Genomic DNA, 27,840 nt, shown 5'->3' with positions numbered 1-27,840 from the left:
TGAAAAATACATTAGCACCATCATATTAATCTTTTAAACACTTCCCTAATTTTAGTGGTCTTGACCAGCAATGACAGGAAAGTAGAGGAAGCACCTTTAGATAACAGAATACAATCCAACAACAAAAATTATGGTGACTGCTGATGTGAAGGTACTAAAACTCTCAAAATAGGCTAATCAGTAGAGAAATAACAGACAATTTTCTACCAAAAATGGTCCCAATGTGTTTTGATTGCTTGCTTTGATTGATTTTATTTTGGTTTGACTGATCAGACACATCCCAGTTTCTGTCCATGTTGAGGTAGTTGAAACAGGGAGGTCTTTCTAGGTATTTTGGACTGCATCTTAGAAAGAAAGATTAAGCTTTGGTACTGAGAGCAATCAGTGCTTTGGAAATTGGCTTAACTTTCAATTAATGTTGTTTTTATTAAGTGTTGAAGTTGTATTATAGCACCACAAAGACATGTTTTTGAAGATGGAATTTGGTAAAAAAACAAAACCCAAAAACAAAATAGAGGAAAAAAAAAAGGCATTTTTACTGTACTTTGGGTAATAGCAAAAAAAAAAAAATAACCCTTAATATCAAATTGATTTATTTTTAATTGTTTTTCCCCCAGAAATTTTGTTAATAAATAACTGGGATACAGATGGGCACCTGTACTAGCTGACAAAGCTAAAACAAAGGAGCACAGTTGGAGTGTGAATCTGTTTGCTGGGGTTTCAGAAAAGAGCAGGATCTTTGGTTTATAAGAAGCAGACTGGGCCAATGTCCACGCCGAATTCCTGATCAGGACCACCAATATCTAAAGGTGCAATGTCAACCACAGGCAGCCTCACGGTCTTGCGTGTCCTGTACTCAAAGACTGTCTTACCCCATTCGCCAGTGTGTGTCTGTGAAGTTGAAAAGAAAGAAAGAAAAACATATTAGAGAAACCACAGGATCACAGAATGTTAGGGGCTGGAAGGGACCTCGAAAGATCACAGTGGTAAAAATGGCTACTCTGTCTGGAAAGTGGCTTTGGCTGCAGGAACAAGTGACAGCAGTGAGGTAGCTCTTCCTGTTCAAGGAATGGCCACATAATGGCTGCAAATTAAAACGTGTTTGTGCATCTTTAATGTCAGGTTTGCTGTCTATGTCAGTAGGGGTTGTGCTTTTGGGACCTTAAACAGCAGGAAGGAGAAATTGTGGATCGTATCATAGAATCACAGAATCATAGAATGGTCAGGGTTGGAAGAGACCTCCAAAGATCATTTAGTCCACCCCCCCCTCTGCAGTAGATCAGGTGTTCTGTGTTTGTTCCTGACCAGGCTGCAGCTGCTCACAGAGCAGCAAGCTCATTGATGTCACTGCTCCTACTTTCTCCTGCAGAGATTACAGCCCAGCAAAGTGATGCTGCATCTGCAAAATGCCTGTGTTTGCCCCTTCCCATAACAATAGATCCACTCAGCTAGCCTTGAGGATTTTCGTATGACTGAGAGAACTCCTACTATTCTTTGTCTTAGAGCTGACAGAGGATGGATCAAAAGTGAGTCACTGTGACTTCATTGGCTTGGAATTTAAAGCAAGGAGATGCCTGTAAAGCAGAAATGTAAATGGAGTACACCTCACCTTCTGCACTTGCTACAAGAGTGATACCTCTGGTGTGCAGAATCTAAATTTCCCCAGTTAGGTGCAGCTGGGTCCTTTCCTTACCCAAGGCATGCAAAACTCTTTCTTCCTTTATGATGGGGCTGGTCCTCTAGAGAGAATTATGTATTAAGCTACCATTCTGAAGTCTCGTTTACTTACAGAACAGCCATCTTCCAGAACAGCATAGGTGAATTTGCTGTTTCCTTCAGCCTTGATCTCACTTTCTGTAGAGCTCATCAGTTTCAGAGCCTTTTTAACATTTCCACTGGCTTCATCCATGTAGGCAATGCTGTTCTTGCAGTGGTAGGTGATGTTCTGGGAGGCACGGCTGGAGAGGATGCGCAGGAAGGCCAACTGAACTTCTGAGACATCCTCTGGCAGCTCAGGATCTCCGTAGCTGAACTGCAGAGTGCAACACATACACAACAGTTCTTGTGTGACCGCCTCTAGGCACACTCCATGTAGCTATTATTTCACCTACCAACTGTTTAGCTCAGTTTGGTTTCAGGAGTATTTTGGAGTACACGGGGATGTCCCAGAGGACAGAGTGTGTACTACATGTGTACTGCTTTGGGGGCTGTTGAGTGGTGAACACAGAATCAGCCAGGTTGGAAGAGACCTCCAAGATCATCAAGTCCAACTGATCACCCAACCCTTACTAATCAGGGAGGTGGTTGGGGCCCCATCCCTGGAGGTGTTTGAGGCCAGGCTGGATGAGGCTCTGGCCAGCCTGATCTAGTGTGAGGTGTCCCTGCCCATGGCAGGGGGGTTGGAACTGGATGATCCTTGTGGTCCCTTCCAACCCTGACTGATTCTATGATTCTATGAATCAGCTATTCCATGGCATTAAGTACCTCATCCAGTCTTTTCTTAAACACCTCCAGGGACATCAACCCCACCACCTCCCTAGGCAGCCCATTCCAATGGCCAATCTCTCTTTCTGGGAAGAATTTCTTTCTAATATCAAGCCTAAACTTCCCCTTGCACAGCTTGAGACTATGTCCTCTGGTTTTGTCACTGTTTGCCTTGGGAGAAGAGACCAACCCCTACCTGGCTACAACCTCCCTTCAGGTAGTTGTAGACAGCAATGAGGTCTCCCCTGAGCCTCCTCTTCTCCAGGCTAAACAAGCCCAGCTCCTTCAGCCTCTCCTCATAAGGTTTGTGCTCCAGATTCCTCACCAGTGATTTCTTACCTGGAAGCCTCCAGTCATAGATTCTCCAAACCAAACGTGTTTCTTCCCACTGCTGTCACTGGTCCACCAGTTTTTCCTTGGCACAGTGCTGGGGTTAGCATTGAGGCATGTCTCACCAGTTTCCATGTTACAGTAGACTTTAATAGCATCCATCTTGCAGCCTTGGTTAGGATCAATCCAGTACTCTCCTAGGGGTTAAAAAAAAAAAAGAAAAATTAAGAAAAAATGAAGGTGCTTAATATATTTGAAGATAATCTGACTGCATGATGGGGAAGCTTCTTTCTCTGTCAGATTCCTGAGCCAAACGAAGAAGTACAGATTAAGAGGTGATCAGAGAGAGCAGGAGATCAGGAGAGCAGCCCTGTGGAGGAGGATGTGGGAGTCCTAGTGGATAACAAGTTCTGAACGGGTCAGCAATGTGCCCCTGTGGCCAAGAAGGCTGATGGGATCCTGGGGTGTATTGAGAGGAGTGTGTCCAGCAGATCCAGGGAGGTTCTCTTTCCCCTCTACTCTGCCCTGATGAGACCTCACCTGGAATATTGTAACCAGTTCTGGGCTCCCCAGTTCAAGGGGGACAGGGATCTGCTTGAGAGAGTTCAATGGAGGGCTACAAGGATGATGAAGGGACTGGAGCACTGCCCTGTGAGGAGAGGCTGAGAGCCCTGGGGCTGTTCCATCTGGAAAGGAGAAGACTGAGAGGGGATTTAATCAATGTTTATAAATATGAGGGCTGAGTGTCAAGAGGGAGGGGAGAGGCTCTGCTCAGTTGCACCCTGTGATAGGACAAGGGGTAATAGATATAAACTACAGCACAGGAGGTTCCACCTCAACTGGAACAGGCTGCCCAGAAAGGTCGTGGAGTCTCCTTCTCTGGAGACTTTCCAGCCCCATCTGGATGCATTCCTGTGTGACCTGTGCTAGATTCCATGGTCCTGCTGTGGCAGGGGGGTTGGACTTGATGATCGCCCAAGGTCCCTTCCACCACCTAACTTATTGTGATCCTGTGATGAATTTTGACAGAAGAGACACCACAGGATGATATAAAACCATACTGGGTTATACTATAGTATACTCAGTTCTGAGTACTGTGAAATGACTGACACTTGCCATAAAAATAGAATTTGTCACGGCTTTTGCTTCCATAAGATTATTTAAGCAAACGTTCACTTTTAAGCATGTAAGGAGTGAAGTTGAAGTCAGTGTATTTACTGTGTAAATGCAGAGTAAATTAAGGTATAAAATTATTATTATTACCTTTATTTAAAAGAAAACTCAACTTTTTGTAGCTGATTTCTGCATTTAAGTACTCAAAGACGAAAAGCCCTGTGGTAGTTTTAGGCTGTGCCTAGAAAATTTTCCACAGATCTTGAGCAAAATGTGGAAAAATGTAAATAAATTACCAGTGGATGTAAAAAGGAAAATAATGATCAAGTCTAAATGATCCCATTGGCCTGGTGTCTAACATAAAGCTAATTGTATAAATTAACTTTTCTCTTTTTTTGCCTTCCTTCACTCTGGCAGATACTAGCTGGTGCTTCTGCTGGCTTTGCTGACCTTGGCTGTGTTCTTCTTGTGGCTAAGTACTAACAAGCAGCTCTCTGCTTTTCTTCTTTCTTCTTTTGTCCCATGTACAGGGGAGAGGGAAGGGATCAGGGAGGGGGAAGCTGTTGCTAACCCCCTGGTTTTATCCAGGGGGATTCTTGTGCTGTTTATAAATTGTACATATATGTAAATAGTCTATTATTCATTGCATCCCGTATTTCTAGACTGTAGTTGTGCTTGTAAATACAGCTTCATTTGCTTTCCAACTGAGCCGGTCTGGCAGTTTTACATTGGGGAGAATTTCAACCCACCACATTATATTCCTTGGCACCCAAACGTGGGGCACCAATGAATATGAATGTGGTAGGTTGAAATTACCCCCCCTAGAATAAAATTGCCAGACCAGCTTCCTTTGCTTTCAGCTGAGCTGGTCTGGCTATTTTATGCTGGGGGTGAGTGGGTGTGGTAATTTCAACCCACCACAAGCATTCATGATAAAACCCCAGGACTTGCTTACTGGTGAAAATAACAACTGAACATACCACTCTGGAGCTCGGGATGGCAGAACTTCAGATCCCTGCAGTTCCGAGCTGGATTCTTCCGTGACCCATCAGGGCTAATGATGTTTTCAATCTGGTTGTTAATTGATTTCATGGAAGAGACGATCTCGTTCAGGTTGATGTCATTCTCTTTTGGCTCATCTCTGTATTCATACCCATAGCCCACTGGACCTTTTTCACCAGCGCCCAGGGCAGCTGCGCCACCGCCGCAGCAGGGACCAGGAGGACCAGCAGGACCTGGAAGACCAGGCTGGCCTGGTGGACCCTTAAAATGAAAAAGAAAAGAAGTGAACATAGTGTTGAGGAGAGATCACAGGTTGAAACTAAAGTCTATGTGGTCCCTAATCTTCAAAAAATGGGAGTCCTCACATAAATATTTAATTTACTTATTTAGTAAATGATGACACTTGCTGTGTGTAAACATCTGTTACACTTTCCAGACCTTTGTTTTCCTAAAAATTGGATTTTTCCTGATTTTATCAAGCTGTGAGTACCCTTCTTTTTTCCTGGGCTTTGGGAAGGAGAAGAGGCCCTTTCCACTGAAATCCAAAGAATAACCATTTGTTGGCTTTAGAAGAAGTGATTGTGACAGTGGTCTTTGCAGCACTCTCTAGAGGAGTCCAGGAAAGCCATTTCATAGCTTCCAAAGACACAGAGGGAGTCTGTGTTCTGACACGGAGCTCCTGCCTCCCCATTGTGTGGAGCAGACTCAGTGCCTATCTGGGACTAACACAATGCCCAGTGCAGCAGTACTTACACTGACCTACAAATTATCTGCATATCCATTACCCCAGCCAAAAATGACACAGCTAGAAATTACTTTGCCAGCTCTAGGCCCCAACCAGGCTGCTCCAAGCCCAGTTCCCATGCAAAGCAAGATAAGGGAGCCCGCTGGGAAGGGAGATAGTGAGGGAGAAGAAGGGGGGGAGGGGTGGTGTCCAGCTTGTGCTGTCTGGTTTTATATTGGAGATGCAGGGCGTTATGGGAATGAAACAACATCATTTCCTGTGTCCACCCCCTGGACTTTCTGGACCTCCTGGAAGTCCTCATTCTATGTTTTTTTTAAAGGCACCCAATGTCAAACCATGACATTCATGAACAATTCCTAAGGATTTACTTACTGCAGGGCCGCTTTCACCTCTGTTACCACGGGGGCCAGGAGGACCAATTGGACCTGCATAGCCACTTCTACCATCTTTTCCAGGTGGCCCAGATGGTCCTGGGGGGCCCTAGAACAAGGTTGAACATAAATAATATGGTTAAAGTAGTTTTAACAGGTAATCTCAAATTCAGAAATACAGTGTGAGTTACTTGAAACATTTCTGTATATTTTAGAATCACAGAATTGTCAGGGCTGGAAGGGACCTCAAGGATCACCCAGTTCCAGCCCCCTGCCGTGGGCAGGGACCCTCACGCTACAGCAGGTTGCTCAGAGCCACATCCAGCCTGGCCTTAAAAACTCTCAGGGATGAGGCTTCTACCACCTTCCTGGGCAACCTGCTCCAGTGTCTCACCACCCTCATGCAGAAGAAGTTTTTCCTAACATCCAATCTGAATCTACCCACTTCTAGTTTTGCTCCATTCCCCCTAATCCTATCACTATCCAACACCTTAAAAAGTCCCTCACCAACTTTCCTGTAGGCCCCCTTCAGATACTGGAAGGCCACAATAAGTTCTCCTCAGAGCCTTCTCCTCTTCAGACTGAACAATTCCAACTCTCTCACTCTGTCTCCATAGGAGAGGTGCTCCAAGCCCTCTGATCATCCCTGTGGCCCTTCTCTGGACACATTCCAGCATTTTATCAAGGTGTTTTCCCTTTCTTCATCTGTTGCTTCTTAAAATGGTTGATCTAAATATGTCTTTGTTGTTGTTTTATTTTTAATCTTTTAAAACACACATCTTGACTCTTCCTTTAAGTTATGCTAAGCAAATAATTTTTCTTACCCTTGCACCTGAAGCTCCTGGACTTCCAATTGCACCTTGTGGACCCAGGGGACCCTATGAAGACAAAACAAGTAAGTCATATACCTCCCAGTATGGAATTAGCTGGAGGTACCTTAAATAAAGATATTGAAACATCTTTAAGATTATGTGAAACACCTTTAAGAGTATATAAAAAAAGTCTGTGAGAGAGAATGGTTGCCAGTCTTTAACCAGAAAGAACTATCAAATGTTCTCTATATGAAGAAAATATTAAAGATGTGATATCCAGAATGCAAGAAAGCCAACCAACACCAATGAGCTTTGGATGATATCTTGCATTCAGTGAGGAAGACATCACTCCAGGCTCAGAAAGCTGCAGTTTTAATCATATTACCAATAAATTTATTTAGATAATCTGGCAAACATTTTTGTCTCCAAATGCATTAAAAAAAAAAAATTGCTCTATTTATGCACTGCCAAGAACTAAGTTTAAACATTCTGGAGCATTGTGCTGCCACAGTGTTAATGAGAATTTATCAGAGTGGTTTTAAAGTCATGTTATAGGGGTTATATTGTATGGTTAAACAGGGTGGTGGTGGTGGTATGATAGTTAGCATCCATCTTTTTGCTGCCATTCATAGATTAGTTAAGTATTGGTGTCTTGATTCTTACTTGTACCATGAGTGCTATTTTCAGTATGTATAAATCTCTTTTTAAATTTGTACTTGTCATAAACACTTGGACTGTGCCTGTCTATTACCCTTCAGTTCTCTTAGATATTAATCATGGAATCATAGAATGGCTTAGGTTGCAAGGGACCTTAGAGATCATCTACTCAAACACCGTTCGCAGGGACTCCTCTCAACTAGACTCAGTTGCTCAAGGCCTCATCCAGGCTGGCCTTGACCAACCCCCAGGGAAGAGGCATCCACAACCTCCCTGGGTAGCCTATTCCAGAGTCTCACCACCCTCATACTGAAAAACTTCTTCCTAAGATCCAGTCTAAGCCTACTCTCCCTTCATCTTAAAACCATTCCCCCTTGTCCTGTGGCTAAGTACCCTTATGAAAAGTCCTTTTGCAGCCTTCCTGTAAGATGCTATTAGGTACTGGAAGGAAGCTCTAAGCAGCTCTATTAAGAATTGTTCTAAATGGTAATGGATGTTTATGATTTAGTAGTTAACAATTTCTTGCCTGTTTTGCCCTAGTAAAGATTCTCAACAGAAGAGGGACATTTGGCTTCTGAGCTTTGCTATGAACTTAGTTATCTCTCTAGCACAGATTTCTAGTAAGCACGGATATTTCAATCCCTAATTCTATGTTTTATAATTTAATCAGGACTAGCCTTAGAAATGAATGCCAAAAGTGTTTCATCCAGACAAAAGCAGATGCACAGCTGAAAGGTATTACAGCAAACTCAGCTTTAGCTCTTAGCAGCTTCTTCCAGTTCTTTATTGTTACTTATTTCAGGGTGATCCAGGGAATCTGGATTTTTGAACACATTTGAGAATCAAGTTACACAAGTTAGAATCATGGAATCACAGAATTGTTAGGGCTGGAAGGGACCTCAAGGATCATCCAGTTCCAAACCCCCTGCCATGGGCAGGGACACCTCACCACTACATCAGGTTGCTCAGAGCCACATCCCTCCTGGCCTTAAAAACCTCCGGGGATGAGGCTTCTACCACCTCCCTGGGCAACCTGTTCCAGTGTCTCACCACCCTCATGGGAAAGAATTTCTTCCTAACATCCAATCTGAATCTACCCATTTCTATTTTTTTCCCATTCCCCCTAGTCCTATCACTACCTGACATCCTAAGAAGTCCTTCACCAGCTTTCTTGTAGGCCCCCTTCAGAAACTGGAAGGCCACAATAAGGTCTCCTTGGAGCCTTCTCTTCTCCAGACTGAATAATCCAAACTCTCTCACGGTCTGTCCTCACAGGAGAGGTGCTTGCCTCAGTAAATCAGTTAAGGTGAACTAGTTACCTGGGACCTATCCCACAGAAACTAAGAGCAGCTGTCATTTCCAACTCAATGCAAAAAATACTCACAGGAGGACCAGGGAGACCAGGTGTACCAGGAAACCCTCTATGACCCTTTATGCCGTTGCTGCCTCGTTCACCAGGTTCACCTTTATCACCACGAGGACCTTGAGGACCCTTTAAGAATAGATTTGCAATAAAAAGAAAACATAAAGAAATGAGAGAAATGCCCAAATACCAGGAAACAGTGAATGTGTGATAGCTCAAATACTTTAAACATGACTTACAGCAGGACCACGAGCACCAGCAGGACCGCTAGAGCCAGGAGGGCCAGGTGGACCCTGTGACACAAAAAGAATAAGATGGTATGGATCACATAGAGTTGCCTAGGTGCCTTTTTACTTCCAAATAAGTAGTATATTCAAAGCCAGCCGCTGTTTGGAAACAAGGGAAAGCTCTTCACACACACACACACACAAACACACGCTCTATCAAGTCAGCAGGAATTTTGGCCAGTTCCTTTTCCTACCAATGTTAGACTTACTCAGCTTGTTGTAGGCACTGATACAGACCACATGCACTAGACCCCTTCTTCCTTTTGTGATGGTCTCAGTGCTCAAGCTGTGCTGCTGTCATCACTTCTCAGAAATCATGTGAAGACTTCCTAAGTTACTCCCTTAGTTAAAATAAATGACATCACTTGTACATGAGCACCAGATGAGATGGAAATTCAGATAGGGCCTGGTGGAATTACGTGCTTTTTTGGCATCCTAAGGAGTAGGTGGATTTGGAGCTTAATTTCTATACAGTTATCAGGGACATAAACTGTGATGTCTTTCCCCTTCATACTCTTATAAAAGAGGTCCTCAGTGCCAAGAAATGATGGCAGTAACAAATGTATGACTCTTCCAAATTCTCACTTTCCTCCTGAGTGAAACGGGCTATGCATAGGAAAAGCAGGTAAAGCAGCAGTAAGCTGTTTACTTTGCTCTCACCTGAAATCCTCTTTCACCAGCTTTTCCAGGTTCACCATTGGTACCTGCAGGTCCAGGGTGACCAGGAGGTCCGGGAGGGCCAGGAGAGCCACTTTCACCACGGTCACCCTGCAGATAGTGACAGTTGACAGGATAATAAATTTGATGCTTTACAGAACTATGGCATACAGAATACATTCAGTGGAGCCCAAGAGGTTCCAGGAGTAAGTTACATAGCACAGAACTATGTGTACTGTCATCTCCACATAGCATTTATTTACAATCTAAAGATATTGGTGATTCCTTACTTTGCCTCCTGGAGATCCATCACGTCCGGGCAAGCCATCTGAGCCAGGGTTACCCTGGGGAAAAAGAGTGGTACAGTTTGGTCATAAACTGGATGAAGTACAGACAGCTTGTTTTCCAGTGAGCTTAAATAGTACTCAACAAAGAAAGGCAGAGTTTTCAAGAAAGAAGGATTCCTGGAAGTGGAGCAGCCCATAAAAGATGTGTAAGACCCATACTGTTCTATAGGCATACAGGCTGTGCAGTCTCTTGTTCAGTTCCAGGTGAGACAGATGTAGCCCAGAGGTAGTGAAAGGTATAGCAGAGTCAGCAGGCTACACCCCTTACACGTGAACATAACCTATCCAGGCCCCTCTGCATCAGAAACTTGAGGGAGGCTTTGGGAACTTTGAATTATATTTACTCCCAGATCCTCCTGTTTGTACCTCACAAGCTAGTAGAAAGGTCTAACACATCTCTACTCACATCTCTGCCAGGTTCTCCAGGTAAGCCTCTTTGTCCAATAGGCCCTTGTGGACCAGGAGCACCACGTTCTCCTGGGATACCATTGGTGCCTGGTTTACCATCTTCACCCTGAGCACAAAATGGAAAAGATTTTGCTTCAGATACTGAAACACCATCAAATTAGATATCTTCAGATGAATATAGCATGAGTATGAAGGAGAACCAAATAAAATGAAGAGCTGGTGTGACTTTGGTGATTGTGAATACGCAAGAAAGAAAAAAGCTTGGCCAAACCAGTTCCTCCTGATTGCTGCTAATGATCATGCAAGGCCTTTGACCCCAAGGAATATGCAGTTAAGGAAAACATACAGATCTATGTGTTAGTAATACACAAACCAAGCCTCACGCCAACTTTCCTGGAAGGAATTGAAAGTATATTTCTGTTTGGGTCATAATATTTAAGCAAGAAACATACTGAGATTTAAGCTAAAGGTAAACAACTTGCAGTAGGTGAAACTGACTCAAATCTTGTTTAGAGGGGAGTTTATAAGCCATGATCCTCCTTAAGTGGGTGAAGCTGGACTAAGAAGCATCAAACCAGCCCCAAGCATGCTCATTATTAGTAACTTCTTTACTGTAAGGGTGATGGAGCATTGGAGCAGGCTGCCCAGAGAGGTGGTAGAGTCTCCTTCTCTAGAGACTTTCAAACCTCACCTGCATGCTTTCCTGTGTGGCCTGCCCTAGGTGATCTAGTTGGACTAGATGATCTCCAGAGGTCCCTCCCAACCCCTACCACTCTATGATTCTCTGATTGTTGTCCCTCTAAGCTATTTTTAGCAGGTCATTGTGCTAGCTTTGAGGCTCTTGCTGCAGCGAACATGCTCTCACCTTGGCACCTGCCATACCAGGTGGACCACTGGGGCCACGCAGCCCTGGCAAACCTGTGTTACCCCGGCCACCGACAATGCCTTGAGGACCTGGTTCCCCTGGTGCACCCTGTTTAAGAAAAGGTCAGATCAGTCAAAACTGAGCATCTTTAACATTCAGTTGGTGACTTCTAATTCTTGACAGACTTAATCCATGTCCAGTCCCTGGCTGAACATGTGCTTACCCTTTCTCCTCGTGCACCTGGTGGCCCTTTCTCTCCTGGTACGCCAGGTTCACCTCTTGTTCCAGCAGGTCCTGGACCACCAGGAGAGCCAGCACTACCAGGGGGTCCAGGAGGCCCGTCCTTGCCTGCAGGCCCTGCGTTACCAGGGGGACCTGGACTGCCCTAAAAATAATTTGAAAAAGAAGAGGGTGAGCTGTGTTATGTGAAACAGTAGCACACACTCGCTGATAATGATCTTTCCTCATGAAAGACAACCAGGCTTGAGTCATTGCCTCACAGTGGATGTAGGGCCCAACCTTTATGAACCCAAATTTGACCTGATCTTATAAAGAGAATCCTTTCACCTACCACTTTCAAAACTGGTAATTTTTTTTCTCCCTACTGCCAGGACATGAGGTTTGCCTAACCGAACACCTGCACGTTTTGGATACCCAGTGGTTGTAATATACACAACACAGGATACATGTTCCTTCCCTCTGTTCTGCCACAGAAATTTGAGATAGTAGCAGAGCCTGAAGATGTCTTCAGTCACTCAGACCATATATCTTTAAGGTTGGTGTCTTGGACACATGCAGAATGTCTTTCATTAAAACTCTTAGCTTAGCCAATCAATGGAAAGAATTGAGGCCCTGAGCAGCTGAGTCTAGTTGAGAGGTGTCCCTGCCCATGGAAGGGGGGCTGAGTAAATGATCTTTAAGGTCCCTTCCATCTTAAGCCATGCTATGATTCTATGATAATTACATTGATTTTAATGATTCCTTAAATAAAACCCCACTCTTTAGTCAGGAATATTCTAATTTGCATCTGTCTGTAACTATAAGACAGTATGTGAAAAACTTTATTCAAATAGAGAAGAGTTTTTACTTCATATCACAGTTACCATACAACAAAGGACAACTCATAACTTTGATTTTCAAATGAGTAATCCATTGTATTCTTTCTATTTATTTTTTAACTTTTAAAGAATCTAAAATCAGAGTCTAATTTTTTGCTCTGAGAGTCAAAAGTAGGTTGCATGTTGAACACACTAAGATATTTTGAAGCAGCTTTTCTTCACACATACGTATTGTGTAAAATACTGCAAGTAGCTGACATATCAACATACATTTTTGTAACAGGCCACTGCAGAGTGGTAGATTAAACTTTATATGTAGACCATGTCATAAGAGAGAAACTTTGCCAAAAGAATCCTTGCAAACTCCTCTGTCCCAAGAGAATTAAAACTTAACAGGCAGCAAAAGCAAACAAACAAACAAAAAAACCCCCAAATTCTCAACAGTGATCTACAAAATATAGTTTTGAATGTGTATATAAAGACTCAAGATCCTGAATTGAGTATTTCTTGCATCATAAAAGAGCAAGAGAAAAGACAGGATGTCTCATGAGATAATTATTGAAGGATGTGAGCTTGGAGAAGGACTCCACTAGCTCTGATGGGCTTTGGAAAGTAAACCATAGTAGAAGAAGGAGCATCAGGACAATAATAGAATGGACTTCTATTCTACATGAAATAAGAGGAGAGCAATCTCCTGCAGAATTTTTTCCCTAAGTCCAAGCATCAGAACATGTTACATTCATGTCAAGGTATATCCACTGTCATATATTAATATATGTCTATATACATCCACAAGGTAGGAATAAAAGGAAAAAGGGATAAGACATCTTACATTGTTACCAGGGGGACCAGGCAGACCACGAGCACCAGGGAAACCAGCAGCACCCTAGAAGAAATTGAATATTTCAGTTGTCATTTTCTGAAATCTGGAACAACTTGATCAAATTGATTTTTATATAACCTTGAATTAGATTTAGCTGGTTTGCTTAAAACCTTATTGAAATGTCAACAAGAAGTGTACAAATATTTAAAATTGATTTAGTTTTAGCAAGGGAAGGTCCCATATGTTCCTCAAAAGTCAACTAATGGGCTCTTAGAAACTTGGCAAAGATGGTATCTAAAATCAAATAACTGTTGAGATAAGCCCTGTTAGAATTTTGGGTCATTGTGCCAAAAGCTGTTTTGGCATCTTACTCATATTACAATCCAGATCACTAAACATCTCCACTTTAATTACTCCTTCTGGAACACTTCCATTATTTTTGAACTGTCTATATCAAAATCACTGAAGGTTTTGTTTTTCATTCACATCACATGATTGTTGTAATAGATAAATTTATCAGTGACTAAATCAAGGAGATACTCACAGGGCCTCCAGGAGATCCACGTTCTCCTTTCGTTCCTTGGGGACCAGGTGGACCCTACATGGAAAGAAATAGATAAAGCAAATTATTTGGTGAATAGTTTATAATCATAAGAAGTGCCATTAAGCTTCAGGCAGTTCAGATGCTTGCACTTGGGCCCAGCCACCTTGAAGCTGAGGGAGAACTGAAGAAACCTCTTCTTATAGCAACAAAGAACAGTAAAAACTTACTGGTGCACCAGGACCACCTTGTGGACCTGCAGCTCCAGGGGGTCCAGCCTCTCCTCTTAGACCAGGTGGGCCTCTTTCTCCTTTCCCACCAGGTTCTCCATTTTGGCCCTGTAGAAAAAATACCGTATCACAACTTCAGAAATATAAATGATATCACTGTAATGAGAAATTTTACCCAGATACTCTTCTAAAGGGAATTTAAATATTAAATTTAAGGTGAAGTTGAACTTCATGGGTCTCCCAAAACAGGAAGGGAAGGTTAAAGAAATGTTGCTCTGTGAGTGACTGAGTACAGAAAGAGTGGCAAAGGGATCAAATATATGTAGCAGGTATAGATGTTAAAGGGGTTACAGCAAGCCTTTCTGAGATGTGGATGAACCAAGAGAAACTGATAATCACATTCAATTGCTTTTAAGTATTTTACTCACTGGAGCTCCAGGGAAGCCAGCAGGTCCAGGAAGACCTTGTTCTCCTCTTTCACCCTGTAGAAAACAGCACATCAGCAATGGAAGGGGTTAAGAAGAAAGTCTTCACTTTCCAAGTTAGAGAACACTCCCATGAATACCACTGAACTTTCTTTGTCTTGTCAGACTTTGGAGTTAAAAAAAAAAACCTAAACAAAACCAAAACAAAAGCTGCTCCTGAGCTTTCAAAACAGCTGTTCAGAAATTATCTGATAATTTTCTTATGAGGTTTCACTTACAACTGTATAAACCCTGAGCCCAGACCCAAGTGAGATCCAAATGTACTGTTTTATCAATCTGAAGAGTAAAGATAAAAGCATTTTTTAAAGTTGACTTAACTGTAAGATAAGATGGAAACACTCTTGCCCTGCCCTGTCATCACAGCCCTCTGACCTCTTTGCAGTGTTAACAGCACCAGTTTTCTGCAGTCCTTAGCAAATGTAAATCCCAAGAGTCAACAGGAGCTGAATGTGCTTGGTTTATTTTGAACTCAAGCCACGTGCGTTCCTGATAGGGTAGGTGCAACTTTGATGCCTGTTCTAGACTAAAGGAGCCGTGGTAAAGTTATACTGGAGGAGAAGTACAATCACTTACAGGACCACCACGGGAGCCCATTGGACCTGGGGCACCTGCTGGACCAGTCTCTCCCTGTAAGGAGCAAGAATGATTATTAAATGTTTTCCTTCTTCTCATGAGACAGTCACCAGTGCGACTCTACAGTATCAGACATCATTATGGAGGATGCTTTACCTTGTCTCCAGGTGGGCCAGCAGGACCAGGAGGACCGATGGGACCTACGTTCCCCTAAACAATCAGGAAACAATTAATTTGGTATCACAAGGTGACAGTGTTATTTCCTCCATTTTGATCAATACTATTTACCTTCCAGTCTAAACAGACTGCTAAATATATTTAAATGGAAATAAGTCTACAATGCCAATGTGCTGCTGCACACTGCATTTTGGAATGATGCTCCAATATCATCCCACCCACACCGCACTGTGAGAGAGCTCCAGCTCATTGTTTCTTTTGGTTTTTTTCCTTCACCATCTAAATCTAATGCAAACCCATCTGAAGTTTCTAGGTGTCTTCATATGGCAGGCAATTAAAGTTATCTATTGCCCTAACTTTTCATAGAGCTAATCAGTCCACATTTCTTCAGTTTTTAAGGCCAGGCTGGTTGTAGCTCTGAGCAACCTGATCTAGTATGAGGTGTCCCTGCCTATGGCAGAGGGGTGGAACTAGATGGTCCTTGAGGTCCCTTTCAACCCTGACAATTCTGTGATGATTCTGTATATATTCAACCTCTCTTGACTAGCTCCCTGTCATTTTTCTTTCTTCAGAATTTAATACACACCTTACGGTGTGAATTATATATATTTTAAAATATTTTCCCAACTCATACAAGCTGCAATTTTAGATGTGTTATCACTCAACATCTTGATGTCTATAGAATCATAGAATGGTTTGGGTTGGAAACGACCTCCAAAGGTCATCTATCCCAATCCCCCTGGAGTCAGCAGGGACATACTTCACTAGATCAGGTTTCCCAGGGCCCTGTCAAGCCTCACCTCAAATATCTCCAAGGAGGGGGCCTCAACTACCTCCCTATGCAACCTTTTCCAGTGTTTCCCTACTGTCATGGTAAACTTCCTCCTAATGCCCAACCTAAATCCACTCTTCTCTAGTTTCAAACAGTTTCCCTTCATCCTGTCACTGCAGGCCTTTGTAAACAGTCCTTTTCCAGCTTTCTTGCTGAACCCTTCAGATACTGGAAGGCTGTTATTAGGTCTCCCTGGAGTATTCTTTTCTCCAGGATGAACCACCCCAGCTCCCACAGCGTGCCCTTGTAGGAGAGGTGCTCGAGCCCCCTGCTCTTTTTCATGGCCCTCCTCTGGACCTGCTCCATTAGGTCCATGTCCTTCTAATGAGGGCACCAGCATGTACTCATTAGATGCATTTCAAGAGTCTATTTTATGTGTATACATCATATAGATGTATAAATATATCAGATATAGTAACCTGTGGCTGTATTCTGTATGAGATGTCTTGTTGTATTTCATTATCACCAGCATTTTCCTCATCAGTCAGCTAGATTTAGGAAACTACAAATATTTTCTCTACTTTTGTATTGCTGCTTTGCCTCCCCAAAAAATAGTCCCAATTAATTGTAATCTTCTGCTTGCAAAAAGTTCTATTATGTCTACCCAGGAAGCTGCAATCACAAAAACTAGTGTTAAGTCTAATTTAATACACAAAAGCAGTTTGGCACTGCTGGGAGGTAATACAATGGGATTAGTACTTTACCTCTCCTAGATGGTCTTTATTCACTATTAGTTTACTCATGTTCTAAGTGTAGACTGTGTGAAGCTAATTGATAAACTGTTAGATGGTTAAAGGCTACTCACTCTCTCTCCTCTTGCACCAGGAATGCCATCAGCTCCTTTGCCACCAGGTTCTCCCTAATAATCATAAAACATTACAAAGCATTAAAAAGAAAAAAAAAGCAAGCATAGGGGGAGGGAGAGAAGAATGAGAACATGATTGAGGAGAGGATCTCATACTGAGGGTGTGTTACTAACCACATTTCCTCATTGTGATCATGAGTGTAAAATTGGGGATGATATTCTGCTCAGTGTTCAGCAACAGATGCTGAATACTTTGGTGGAGAAAACCCCCAAATTGATTCAAAATGAATTCTATACCAAACTATTTGCCCATGGCAAGAACTATTCTCATTGTTTATTAGCTTCACTAAATCTGTTTGGATGCACCCTTCCCCAAAGAGATCTAGCACAGCAGAATATCTAAGCTTCTATTAAACCAGGGAAAAAATCCTTTCTGTTTTAACATATAGAACCTTTATCACACTACTAACAGTCCTGCTACACAGCCAGCACCTCTGAAATCAAGCCAGGAGTGAAGATATGAACAAACCCAGTGGCCTGTGGGAAGCTAACACTAAATAAGCATCAAATGTGGGTGTGTTACCTTATCTCCTTTTGGTCCAGGACTTCCAGAAGCTCCTCTTTCTCCTGGCATTCCCTGTAAGCCAGGCAGCCCTGTGCCTCCAGGGGCACCAGGAGGTCCAGGAGGACCCTAAAGAGTAGCAAAACATAGTTAGGGAAACAAACCAACCAACCAACCTTGAATGCTAGGAGTAAGAGTGGGAAAGTAAGCAAGTCTGTGGATACCTTGGCACCTTCTGAGCCAGCAGGACCTGGTCCACCTCTTGCTCCAGGAGGTCCTGCAGGGCCGGGCGCACCACGTTCACCTGGGATTCCGTTTTCACCCTGTGCCAAAGCACTGTGTCATTCCTTGCTTTCAGGCTCATGGTTGGTTCATTCACTTGTGTCATTAGAGAACCATTGCCGTATGATTTACCTTAGGGCCTGGGAACCCGGGTCCTCCACTTTCACCTTTTGGTCCCTGTTTATGAGAAAATAAATGCAATTTATCCATGCCCTTCACTTAGTAAATATACATTATGATTAGCACCCTGTTTCTCTTGTCTATTATCCCTAAAACCAGATTTCTCTGATCTGAAGAGTGCTGATAGTGGTCTGAATTTGGAAATGTAGTCTAGGAAGTACTTCTTATGGATTTTAATTTTTGTTATTTAGAAAAAGGGAATTCCTACTTACTGGTTCTCCAGGCTTTCCATTCTCTCCAGCTGGTCCTGGTCCACCAGGCAATCCCTGTATGAAAGAACAATATTATCATTCATATTACATAGATAAATTATGCTGCTTCTTATCTAGCAATTTTTTTTGGCATGAAGGTGTTCCCAACTCCTTCCAATTCCTCTACAAAGGAGGAGGTACTCATTTGATAAGGAGAGGTTTTGTGCAACATAATCTACTGAGCCAGCATTTGGTTTGCAACTATGACATACTAGGCAATAACAAACTTTTGTTATTTTGTTATTTTGTTATTTTTGGTTGATCTGTCTTACTTCAAAATCATGATGACATGCACCCTAATGTAAATGTTTAGATGCTTCAGAAAACAATCAACAATAAACACAGAACCTGGAGGCCAGGTGGACCTGATGGTCCTGGTTCTCCTCTCTCCCCAGAAGCACCCTAGAGTCAAATAAAGACAGAGAAAAAAAAATTAAATTGTCTGAGAACTTTGCAACATAGAAACACCACCACACCACCTCTAATCTACATGGCCTTATCTTCATCTGGTGATGACATTGCACAATCCCAAGGCTAATGTATTGTGGTGTTTGTATTTGCTGTCTTCACACCAACTGTTAGATGCAATCAGCAGTTGCATTTGTACTAATTGGAAATGCTATTGAAGTTAAAGGGAGCAATAATGGCTGGATGAGGCTCTGGCCAGCCTCATCTAGGGTGGGGTGTCTCTGCCCATGGCAGGGGGGTTGGAACTAGATGATCCCTGTGGTCCCTTCCAACCCTGACTGATTCTATGATTCTATGAATAATCAGCTTCAATTTGAAAAGACCTCCCAAAGCTCTAAATTGACTTTTCATTTCAACTTACATCAGGTATACCCAACTCAGGTTTCTCCTAACCAGGTTTTGAGTATTCATTTATTAAAATAATGGCAAAGAAGAGGTCTTGTACTTGCCATCATAAAAGTACATTTCTTTATATCATATTCTCCTTCTCCTAAATTCACAGTCTCTATCTATAGATGTCAGACCACTTTGGCAATAAATGATAATTGCCTTAATTATGGCACCACCACACTTACAGTAGGTCCAGGAGGACCAGGGAGGCCAACATCACCGTTCTTCCCAGCAGGACCCTATACAAAGACAAAATTGGGCTATGGTTATGGGTTGACAAAATTTTTACAAGACTCACCAAATTATTATCAGCTAATATTATGTATCCCATTATTAGATTATTAAACAAAATGTTAATGAGACTTACAGGTGTTCCAGGTGGTCCTCCAGGGCCTCTTTCTCCATTCTTCCCTGGTGCACCCTTACAAAAGAAAAAGATCACACTTAAAATACTCATTTTGCTCAGCATGGAGTAACCTAAAGCTGCAGCATGAGATATAACCCCACTATGGAGGAATGTATTTCAGCATTTGACTGATGAAGCATAAGCACAACAGAAGTGAAGCAATCCCACTCACCTCATTGCCCTTAGGACCAGGGAAACCCATCACACCTGGCTGCCCCCGTGGGCCTGGAGGACCAGGTGGACCAGAGCGGCCAGATTCACCCTGGTTACCCTGGGGTGAAGAAGAAAAGAAATCAAGATTTGACATCAGTTGGGTGAAAGAGATGAACATCCATGCAGAGATGAACATCCATGCCTCATTAAAGAGTGAGGGTGAGATCAGGCTGAAGAAACTGTCACTCAAAGCTGATTATGTGTTTGTATATCAACTAAGCTTCTGTATCCTCTGTGTTTTAAATAGCATTAAATGACAAGGTTTATGGACTGTTACTGTGAGGACACAGCATATAAAGTGCTCTGATTAAGGAAACAACAACCAAAAAAAGAGACAATTAATCTGGCTCTGCTAACAGCCTGTCATGTAGATACTGTGGGATGAGGGTAAAGTCAGTAGGAGGGCTAGTATGAAATATTTGCACAGTGTACATACTGGAGGGCCTGGCTTCCCATCGCCCCCAGGACTCCCTGGAACTCCAGGCAAACCCTGCAATTGAAGAAAAAAAAAAAAAAGAGTTTTCTTCTTCACTTTAAAATGTGCAGCATTAAGTTACAATATGCAAACAAAAGGAAACATTTTAAATTCCCTGCTTGATTTTAACCTCGTTAATCAAAATTTCAGTTCCTCACATTTCTTTCCGTCCCACTAAAAGGGGAAGAAAGCTAACAAATTATTTTGTTAGGAGTTTATTGCTTTCTCTGAGAGTCATTGTATAAAAGCAAGGCATCAGACATTAATCGACATGCATAAAAAATGTCTTCTCTGATTGTCTGGGAAGAAAAATTATTTCAAATGGTAAAAATCATAGAACTGTAGAATCATGGAATGGTCTGGGTTGGAAGGGAGCTCCAAAGGTCATCTAATCATATCCCCTCCTGCAGTGAGCAGGGACATCCTCCACTAGATCAGCTTGCCCAGAGCCCTGTTGAGCCTCACCTTCAATATCTCCAGAGATGAGGCAGCGTTTCACTACCCTCATGGTTAAGAACTTATTCCTAACATCCAATCTAAATCTGCTCTTCTCCAATTTCAAACCGTTGCCCCTCATCCTATCACTCCAGGCCTTTGTAAATAGTCCCTCTGCAGCCTTCTTGTAGGCCCCCTTCAGGTGCTGGAAACCAAGCAGTGAAACAAATTTGACTATTTAGATCTACTTAGAAACACAAGTTATAACCTATTTTAGCTAACTTGGTTTGTATCTTTAATATTTTTCTCTATTAGGGACATGGTTTAGTGTCGACCTTTCAGTGCTGGATTGAGGATTGGACTGGATGATCTTTGAGGTCTCTTCCAACCAGCTATATTCTGTGATTCTGTGAAATAATTTCTTTTCATTTCCAATAAAATCTTGCTTAGATCCCAGAAGCCTACAGCCAGGTTGACTTTTGACTGCTAATTCTTACTACAGGTCAATGTTGTTACATTCTGTCTGTCTTACACAATAGGTTATCTCAGAAAATCTTTTTGATATCCACTGTGGAGATCTAACCAAAAGATCATTTCCTTTAATTGTTAATCAACAACAAATTCAGTATTTGAGTACACTGAAAAGGAAGAATGAATATATTATCTAATTATTTAAATGAAAAATGCCATGTAAAGGCATCATTTAATTAAATGGTAGTTTAATTAGTAATTTAAATAGTGATTTCAATACAAAGATATTTAAATACAATGACCTAAATACCTATTAAATATAATAAGTATAATGCATTTGAGAATAAGTTGGAAACAGATAATATAGTCAATCATCCAGAGCTGATTCACACTAAAGCCATGCCTCATGACAGTGAGAACTGGGGATCATGTTCAGCTTCATCTAGGCTTCCTCAATCACTTCTGACAGAAGTTCTCTGAATGCCCCATGTTTTTGCATGGTTAGTTTTTGCACTATGAGTATATGTAAGCAATTTAAATGAATGTTAGGAAAAAATTCTTCAGAGAAAGATTGATTTGCCTTTGGAATGGGCTGCCCAGGGAGGTGTGGAGTCACTGTCCCTGGGAATGTTTAAAATAAGACTGGATGAGGCACTTAGTGCCATGGTTTAGTTGATTAAATGGTGTTGGGTGATAGGTTGGACTTGGTGCTCTCAAAGGTCTTTTCCAACCTGGTAAATTCTGTGATTCTATGAATTAATAGAAAAAAATTCTAATTGGACTCCTCCATTGTATCAGCTCAGATGAGGCATCTCTGATAGAGCTGATCTCATTTTCTTGGAGACATCTTGTCTTACTCTCATTCCAGGAAGACCTGGGTTTCCATCTTGTCCACGCTCTCCTGCAGGTCCACTGGGGCCAGGAGGACCTGGGCTACCACGTTCACCTGCAGGACCCTAAAGAAAAAGAGATGCTGGGATTCACAGATAGGAAATGAACACTGAATCTGAAATTTTCCATACAAACATGGATTTTCCAGAGGTTTGGGACTTCTAGTGGAAGATTATACCTTTTCACCTGGAAGTCCATTGGTACCAGGTAAGCCACGGAAACCAGGGGAGCCCTGCCAAATAAAAGAACAAAATATGGAGGTCAATGTAACTTAGTTAATGGAAGCTGTTAGAATTTTTCCTAAACTATATACCATTAGACATATTATTATGAAAATTAATGAAATAAATAGATGGAAATGGAGTTCTAGATAGATAGAACAGTTTCCTTTGGTTCAGATGGGACCAGAAATCTAAAATTTGTTAAGGGTGTTGCAATTTATTCTGTTAAATAAATAAATTCAGGAATTACTTTGTGAAACAGCTCTTTAGAAAGCTATCAAATCTACCAGCCAAAAAAAAAATCATAAAACAACTGTTGGCATAAAGATATCATAACATAGAACACATCTTGACAATATTCTTGTTATTGACATGATTGTCATTCAAGATCTATTGGCAATAAAGATGTTGACTTATGTTGAACGTAGAAGAACTTACCTTAATTTTTCAGAGCTGAAATTTTGTCATTGTTTATTTTTGTTAATCAAGAAATACTGTCAAAGTTTGTATATTTTACTTGTTGCCCTATGTACTTCTCACAGTTTATGGTTGCTTTTCAGCACAAATCTTTTGCTACAACTTCCAGGTATATATGATTACTGATTCTTTTATATATATAATTCTTTCTATCTATCTACCTACCTATTGAACTATTTTCTTTATATATATAAATAAAATTAATATTTTATATATATATAATTTATATTTATACATATCTAATTAATTTACATATATATATATATATATAAATAAGTTAATTTCTTTCAGACTGAGATAAATCTGAGTGCTGCAATTCAGTTGAGGAACTAGATAAGAACTTGCCCCAGTTTCGTAACCCAGGTTCACATCTGGAATTTGCTGAGAACAGATATGGAGCCAAAGCTCTTCCCAGAGTATTTTGAACACCAGATTGTGTTGTCTTTGTATTGACTCGATGTGTACCTTATGTGCATGGTCACCTACAGCAGCTTACCCTTTCTCCAGGTGTACCAGGTACGCCGTTCTGGCCGGGTTCACCATTTGCACCCCTTTTGCCTTCTTCACCAGGAGGTCCAGGAGAACCTGGGGTGCCATTTTCACCCTGGCAAATCCACCAGTGAAGTTAGAAATCTCAAAAAAAACCCAAACAAACAACTCCACCCCAGCTTTTATATGGGGGAGTGAATCAGGTCAGACTTCATTGGAAGAAGTCTCTGAACCCAGTTTAAAATCACTTACACGTTCGCCTTTTGGGCCTGGGTCTCCTTTAGCACCATTCTTACCAGGTTCTCCCTATAGAGGAGAAAATGTCCATTAAATGATGGCTTTCAACAGGGCGTTGTTCTACAGCTACTAGACGTACTAAAGTACCAAGAAGTAGTCAGGATATCTTTCAAATTATTAACTCAGTTCTAGTATTTCACATTCTGCAAAGGAGTTAGCATACACTGGTTGAAGGTGGATGTGGATTGCAAGGGGCTCCTTAAAAAAAACAGTAAAGGAAAGAACTGAGTAAAGTTTTAAGACTGTTTCTGAGCTATTTCAGATATCATTGAGACTTCTGCTTGAAGTTCCTGAGTATTTTCTGTGACAGAGAATTTCATGTGGTGTAAGGCTGTCAGAAAAGAGCCTGCTGGGGTAAATGACAGTAGAAGAGTAGATATAACTCGCTAGGTGTGATGAGCTGTGGACTCAGCTCTTGGTAGTTTAAGCAGCTGAAATTAGGATTTTAAACCAATAGATTTTTGTCTAGCATTCATTTTAGAGGAGCTGTTTATAAGGATAATTTTAGATTTTGATTATCCAATTGTATTTATTTTTATTCACTGAATTTTCTTATCAAATTATTTATTTTTATTATCCCATTTTATTATCAAATAATGTATTGCACTATCTCAAGTGAATAGGACAATTTCAATGCAATCTTTTTTTTTTTTTTAATGTTATCAGAACTACTGCCTCCATGTCTGTTTCTACAATCAGTCTAATGAATATTTAGTAACTCACCGGAGAGCCTTTTGCCCCAGGATTTCCACTTGCACCTGGAGGACCAGGAAGACCACGGCCACCTGGCAGACCAGGAGCACCAGGAATACCAGAAGGTCCCTATCAAGAATAGACAAGGATGAAGAGAGATGTTAGACTCTGCTCAGTCCAAACAGCAACCCTCCCGAACACAGTGCCACAAAAGACAGTGATATGAAAAGTATTCACCATTTCACCCTTGTTGCCAGGGCTTCCAGCTCTTCCAGGAGGCCCCTGTAAAAATAAATACATAAATAACCAATGCTGCTAACCTAAGACTAAACCAAAAGACATGCAGGGGTTTGTGAAGAGCAGGTGGCACAACGCTTCTCTGTTCCCATGCCGTATTTATGTACCTGAGGCCCAGGTGGACCAGCATTTCCCTGAGGACCAGGTTCTCCTCTCTCTCCAGGACTACCACTAGAACCAGCAGGACCAGGAGGACCAGCTTCACCCTACAGAAAAAAAGTAAAAGGAGAAAATTAATGCATTTCGCTCTTGTCTCCAGGGCAATCTGTAGTAGCTTCCTAGTTTCTTCCTCTACTGTGGCATCTTTGTGTGATTTGGGAAGAAGGTCACGACCACCACCATCTGAGTGCAAGAGCCAAGCTAATACAGTGAGTCCAGTGCTGAGGCACAGGGCACCCATGCACTCCAGCAAACACTTGCTGCACAGCTCTTCTAGTTGTGGGAGCATCACTTGCAGCATAAAGCCTTAGGTCTCCCAATTAATGGTGTTTTGGGGTGAGTGTTCATGAAAGTGATGAGGACAGGGTTTGACTCTTGCTGTATATGAAAACACAATTCTAGGCTTGCAAACAGTGTGATGGCAGCCAGGAAAAAGACATCTAAAACAAAGGTGCAGAGAGGCATAAGATGGCTAACTAGAGAAAGGGTCAAATCCTATAGATGAATACCTTAAAACCTGGAGAGCCTGGAAATCCTGCAGTTCCAGGAGGGCCTGGGGGACCCTTAAAAGTGAAAGAAATACTATTAATGCAAAAGATAAAAGCCATATGGAATTAATCTTAAATTCAAAATGCCTGATTATGGGATTTCGAGTAAGGAAACACCTGGCAAAATAGCAAATAAAAATCAAGCTGTAGAAGTTTGGCTGGTCCTAAAATATCACACCTACACCTTAGCTATCCTGACTTATTTATGTTCAGATAAATTTCTGTGTGTTGCAAATTAAAAACAAAACAAAACAAAACATGAAAGCTGTCATTAAAGAGATAAAGGTTCTAATTATACAAAAGGTGTGGGGGGGCGGGGAAGGCCAATCTAGCTGTTACACATACAAGTGGACACATTCAGATTTTTAGGTGGATGGGAAAGAGCAATTCAATAATGTGTCTATTAAGATCATGCCAAATCTGATCTGCACAAAGAAGAGCAATTTTATTGATCTCTATGTTCTCTGAGAATAATCTGGTTTGGGATTTATGCATTTTTTTGATTTACAGTGTTAAAGCTCTACCTTTGCACTGTGTGCTTCAAGTGTCAACAGACTTATGAAATGCAATTCAATAAAAAGCTCTTTCTTAAACCTGTGCACCCCAAGTTTTGGGTTTGCTGGCACTGCAGAACATCAGCTGGAAGTAACTAGACTTGAGCAACACAAACACTTAGAGTCAAACAATTGTAAGTCATCTTACAGGTGGGCCTGCTGCTCCTGGAGATCCATCTTTGCCATGGGCACCCTACAGAAAGAAAAGAGGTGTTGGGTACAGAACTAGCCCAGACACAGAACCCACATGCTTTAATACCCATGACTCACAGACCATCTTTTTCTCTTTGTTCATTTCCACTTACTTGACCAACCCAAGGATTCCTCAGCTATGAAATTCTAAAATAATAATTAACTAAATAATTTGTGAAGGAATACCCAATGCTTTACAATACTTGTACTGTAATGATGAGACAGCAAGGTGCAAAAACATACTTTTATTCAATGTCTTAAGGAAATAGCAGTTATTTGCCTGTACATTCCCACTTACTTGACCAACCCAAGGATTCCTCAGCTATGAAATTTCAAAATAACAATTAACTAAATCATTTGTGAAGGAATAGCCAATGCTTCTACTGTAATGATGAGGCAGCAAGGTGCAAAAATGTACTTTTATTAAATGTCTTAAAGAAGTAGCAGTTACAGAGCATCATCTGTGTGGACAGTTCTTAATATTAAATAAATAAGAGCACAATAGATTTACAGAAGACCTCAAGGATCATCTAGTCCAATGTTTCAGGGTAAGAATATAGTTTAAATGAGATGGCCCAGCACTCTGTCAAGCTGGGCCTTGAAACTGTCTACTGTAGAGTGTCTATTTCAAAGCAATGTTGAATTCTACTTCACATAAAAGACTAAAATTTTACTCCAAAACCTTAACAAATGGTGGTGTGATTTAAATGCTTCTCTCTCTCTTGTAGGCATGTTGGACCAGGTCTGCTGATCAGCTTATGTAGGGTTTACATGAACAAGTTGCTGGTTATTGTAGTTCATCTGTGCTTTGTTGTGTTGGACACTATGAACTATGACTCCTTACAGAGCAAAGAATGCAGCCCCTAATCTCACTCAGAGAGTAATTTTATCTTATCCCTACCAGTTACTTCTGAGACTGCATTTCTTCCCTCCCTCTGCTTTCTGATATGTCCTTTCCTTCTGCTGCTCTTCCCTGTTCCTCTTGGCTGAACCTGAGCTTATGCTGAAACACTGAACTCTCCCTCAATATGTGATGTATTAATTAAAAAACCAAAAAGATATAGAAAATTAGATGGTGAAATTGTCATGAGTTAGAAGGGTTCCATCTTTAATTGGGGAGTGCAAAGTTTTCATGTATGACATGATACATTCTGTATCTATGACTTTATAGATGCCATACAATTTTCTAATCCTTTGCATTACAATGTTAGAAGGTAATCCATGAAGTAGGAAATTTCCAACCGTTTGAAACAAAATATGTGCTGCTTCTGGATAAGAACAAGAGCTGCCAGTACTTACAGGGCCACCAGGATTCCCAGGTCTTCCCCTTTCACCAGCTGGACCTCTTGGTCCCTAGAAAATGTAAGAAAAGGAGTCTGTTAAATGACTTCCAGAATAATACAGTCAAGCAAAGAAACATTGCTCTAATTTGCATATCTCAGTATTGTTCATGCACATGCTGGGGAAATTAAAGCTAAAATAAAGATGAATAACTCAGTTAACCAGCAGATGCCATATCACAGAATTCCAGAAACATTCAGGTTGGAAAAGGAACACTAAGTCCAACCGATAACCCTACTCTACAAGGGTCACCCCTAAACCATATCCCCAAGCACCACATCCAAACAACCTTTAAACACAGCTAGGATTGGTGACTCAACCACCTCCCTGAGCAGCACATTCCAATGCCTGACCACTCTTGATGGGGAAAAAAATTTTCCTAATGTCCAGTCTAAACCTACCCAGTCACAGCTTGAGGCCATTCCCTCTTGTTCTGTCACTTATTACCTGAGAGAACAGACCAGCACTGACCTCTCTACAACATCCTTCCAGGTAGTTGTAGAGAGCAATGAGGTCTCTCCTCAGCCTCCTCTTTTTCACACTAACCATCCCCAGCTCCTTCAGTTGCTCTTCATCAGATTTA

At 41.6% G+C, this 27,840-nt stretch overlaps 1 protein-coding gene across 1 annotated transcript in view; it reads right to left on the bottom strand.

Annotated features, from left to right (window-relative positions):
* Positions 1-690: 690 nt before the first annotated feature.
* Positions 691-27,840, bottom strand: part of COL3A1 (collagen type III alpha 1 chain) — a 61,824-nt gene continuing 34,674 nt past the window's right edge. Inside the window, exons 14-52 of the mRNA XM_054380955.1 lie at positions 27,216-27,269; positions 25,873-25,917; positions 25,132-25,185; positions 24,571-24,669; positions 24,404-24,448; positions 24,197-24,295; positions 23,429-23,482; positions 23,184-23,291; positions 22,168-22,221; positions 21,956-22,054; positions 20,154-20,207; positions 19,677-19,775; positions 19,466-19,519; positions 19,284-19,337; positions 18,589-18,642; positions 18,202-18,255; positions 17,942-17,986; positions 17,752-17,850; positions 17,549-17,656; positions 16,966-17,019; positions 15,308-15,361; positions 15,152-15,205; positions 14,522-14,575; positions 14,094-14,201; positions 13,867-13,920; positions 13,332-13,385; positions 11,665-11,826; positions 11,442-11,549; positions 10,575-10,682; positions 10,112-10,165; positions 9,825-9,932; positions 9,117-9,170; positions 8,899-9,006; positions 6,870-6,923; positions 6,047-6,154; positions 4,908-5,190; positions 2,824-3,011; positions 1,790-2,032; positions 691-891 (exon numbers count right to left, since the gene is read on the bottom strand). Of these exons, the coding sequence (XP_054236930.1) occupies positions 745-891; positions 1,790-2,032; positions 2,824-3,011; positions 4,908-5,190; positions 6,047-6,154; positions 6,870-6,923; positions 8,899-9,006; positions 9,117-9,170; positions 9,825-9,932; positions 10,112-10,165; positions 10,575-10,682; positions 11,442-11,549; positions 11,665-11,826; positions 13,332-13,385; positions 13,867-13,920; positions 14,094-14,201; positions 14,522-14,575; positions 15,152-15,205; positions 15,308-15,361; positions 16,966-17,019; positions 17,549-17,656; positions 17,752-17,850; positions 17,942-17,986; positions 18,202-18,255; positions 18,589-18,642; positions 19,284-19,337; positions 19,466-19,519; positions 19,677-19,775; positions 20,154-20,207; positions 21,956-22,054; positions 22,168-22,221; positions 23,184-23,291; positions 23,429-23,482; positions 24,197-24,295; positions 24,404-24,448; positions 24,571-24,669; positions 25,132-25,185; positions 25,873-25,917; positions 27,216-27,269 (3,489 nt within the window). The 3' untranslated portion in view covers positions 691-744. The remainder of the gene's footprint in view (positions 892-1,789; positions 2,033-2,823; positions 3,012-4,907; positions 5,191-6,046; positions 6,155-6,869; positions 6,924-8,898; positions 9,007-9,116; positions 9,171-9,824; positions 9,933-10,111; positions 10,166-10,574; positions 10,683-11,441; positions 11,550-11,664; positions 11,827-13,331; positions 13,386-13,866; positions 13,921-14,093; positions 14,202-14,521; positions 14,576-15,151; positions 15,206-15,307; positions 15,362-16,965; positions 17,020-17,548; positions 17,657-17,751; positions 17,851-17,941; positions 17,987-18,201; positions 18,256-18,588; positions 18,643-19,283; positions 19,338-19,465; positions 19,520-19,676; positions 19,776-20,153; positions 20,208-21,955; positions 22,055-22,167; positions 22,222-23,183; positions 23,292-23,428; positions 23,483-24,196; positions 24,296-24,403; positions 24,449-24,570; positions 24,670-25,131; positions 25,186-25,872; positions 25,918-27,215; positions 27,270-27,840) is intronic.

This window comes from Indicator indicator, chromosome 5 (genome assembly GCF_027791375.1).
Source record: "Indicator indicator isolate 239-I01 chromosome 5, UM_Iind_1.1, whole genome shotgun sequence".
Taxonomy (NCBI): Eukaryota; Metazoa; Chordata; class Aves; order Piciformes; family Indicatoridae; genus Indicator; species Indicator indicator.
Note: the sequence above shows the minus strand (reverse complement) of the source record. Positions and strands in the feature narration are given on the sequence as shown.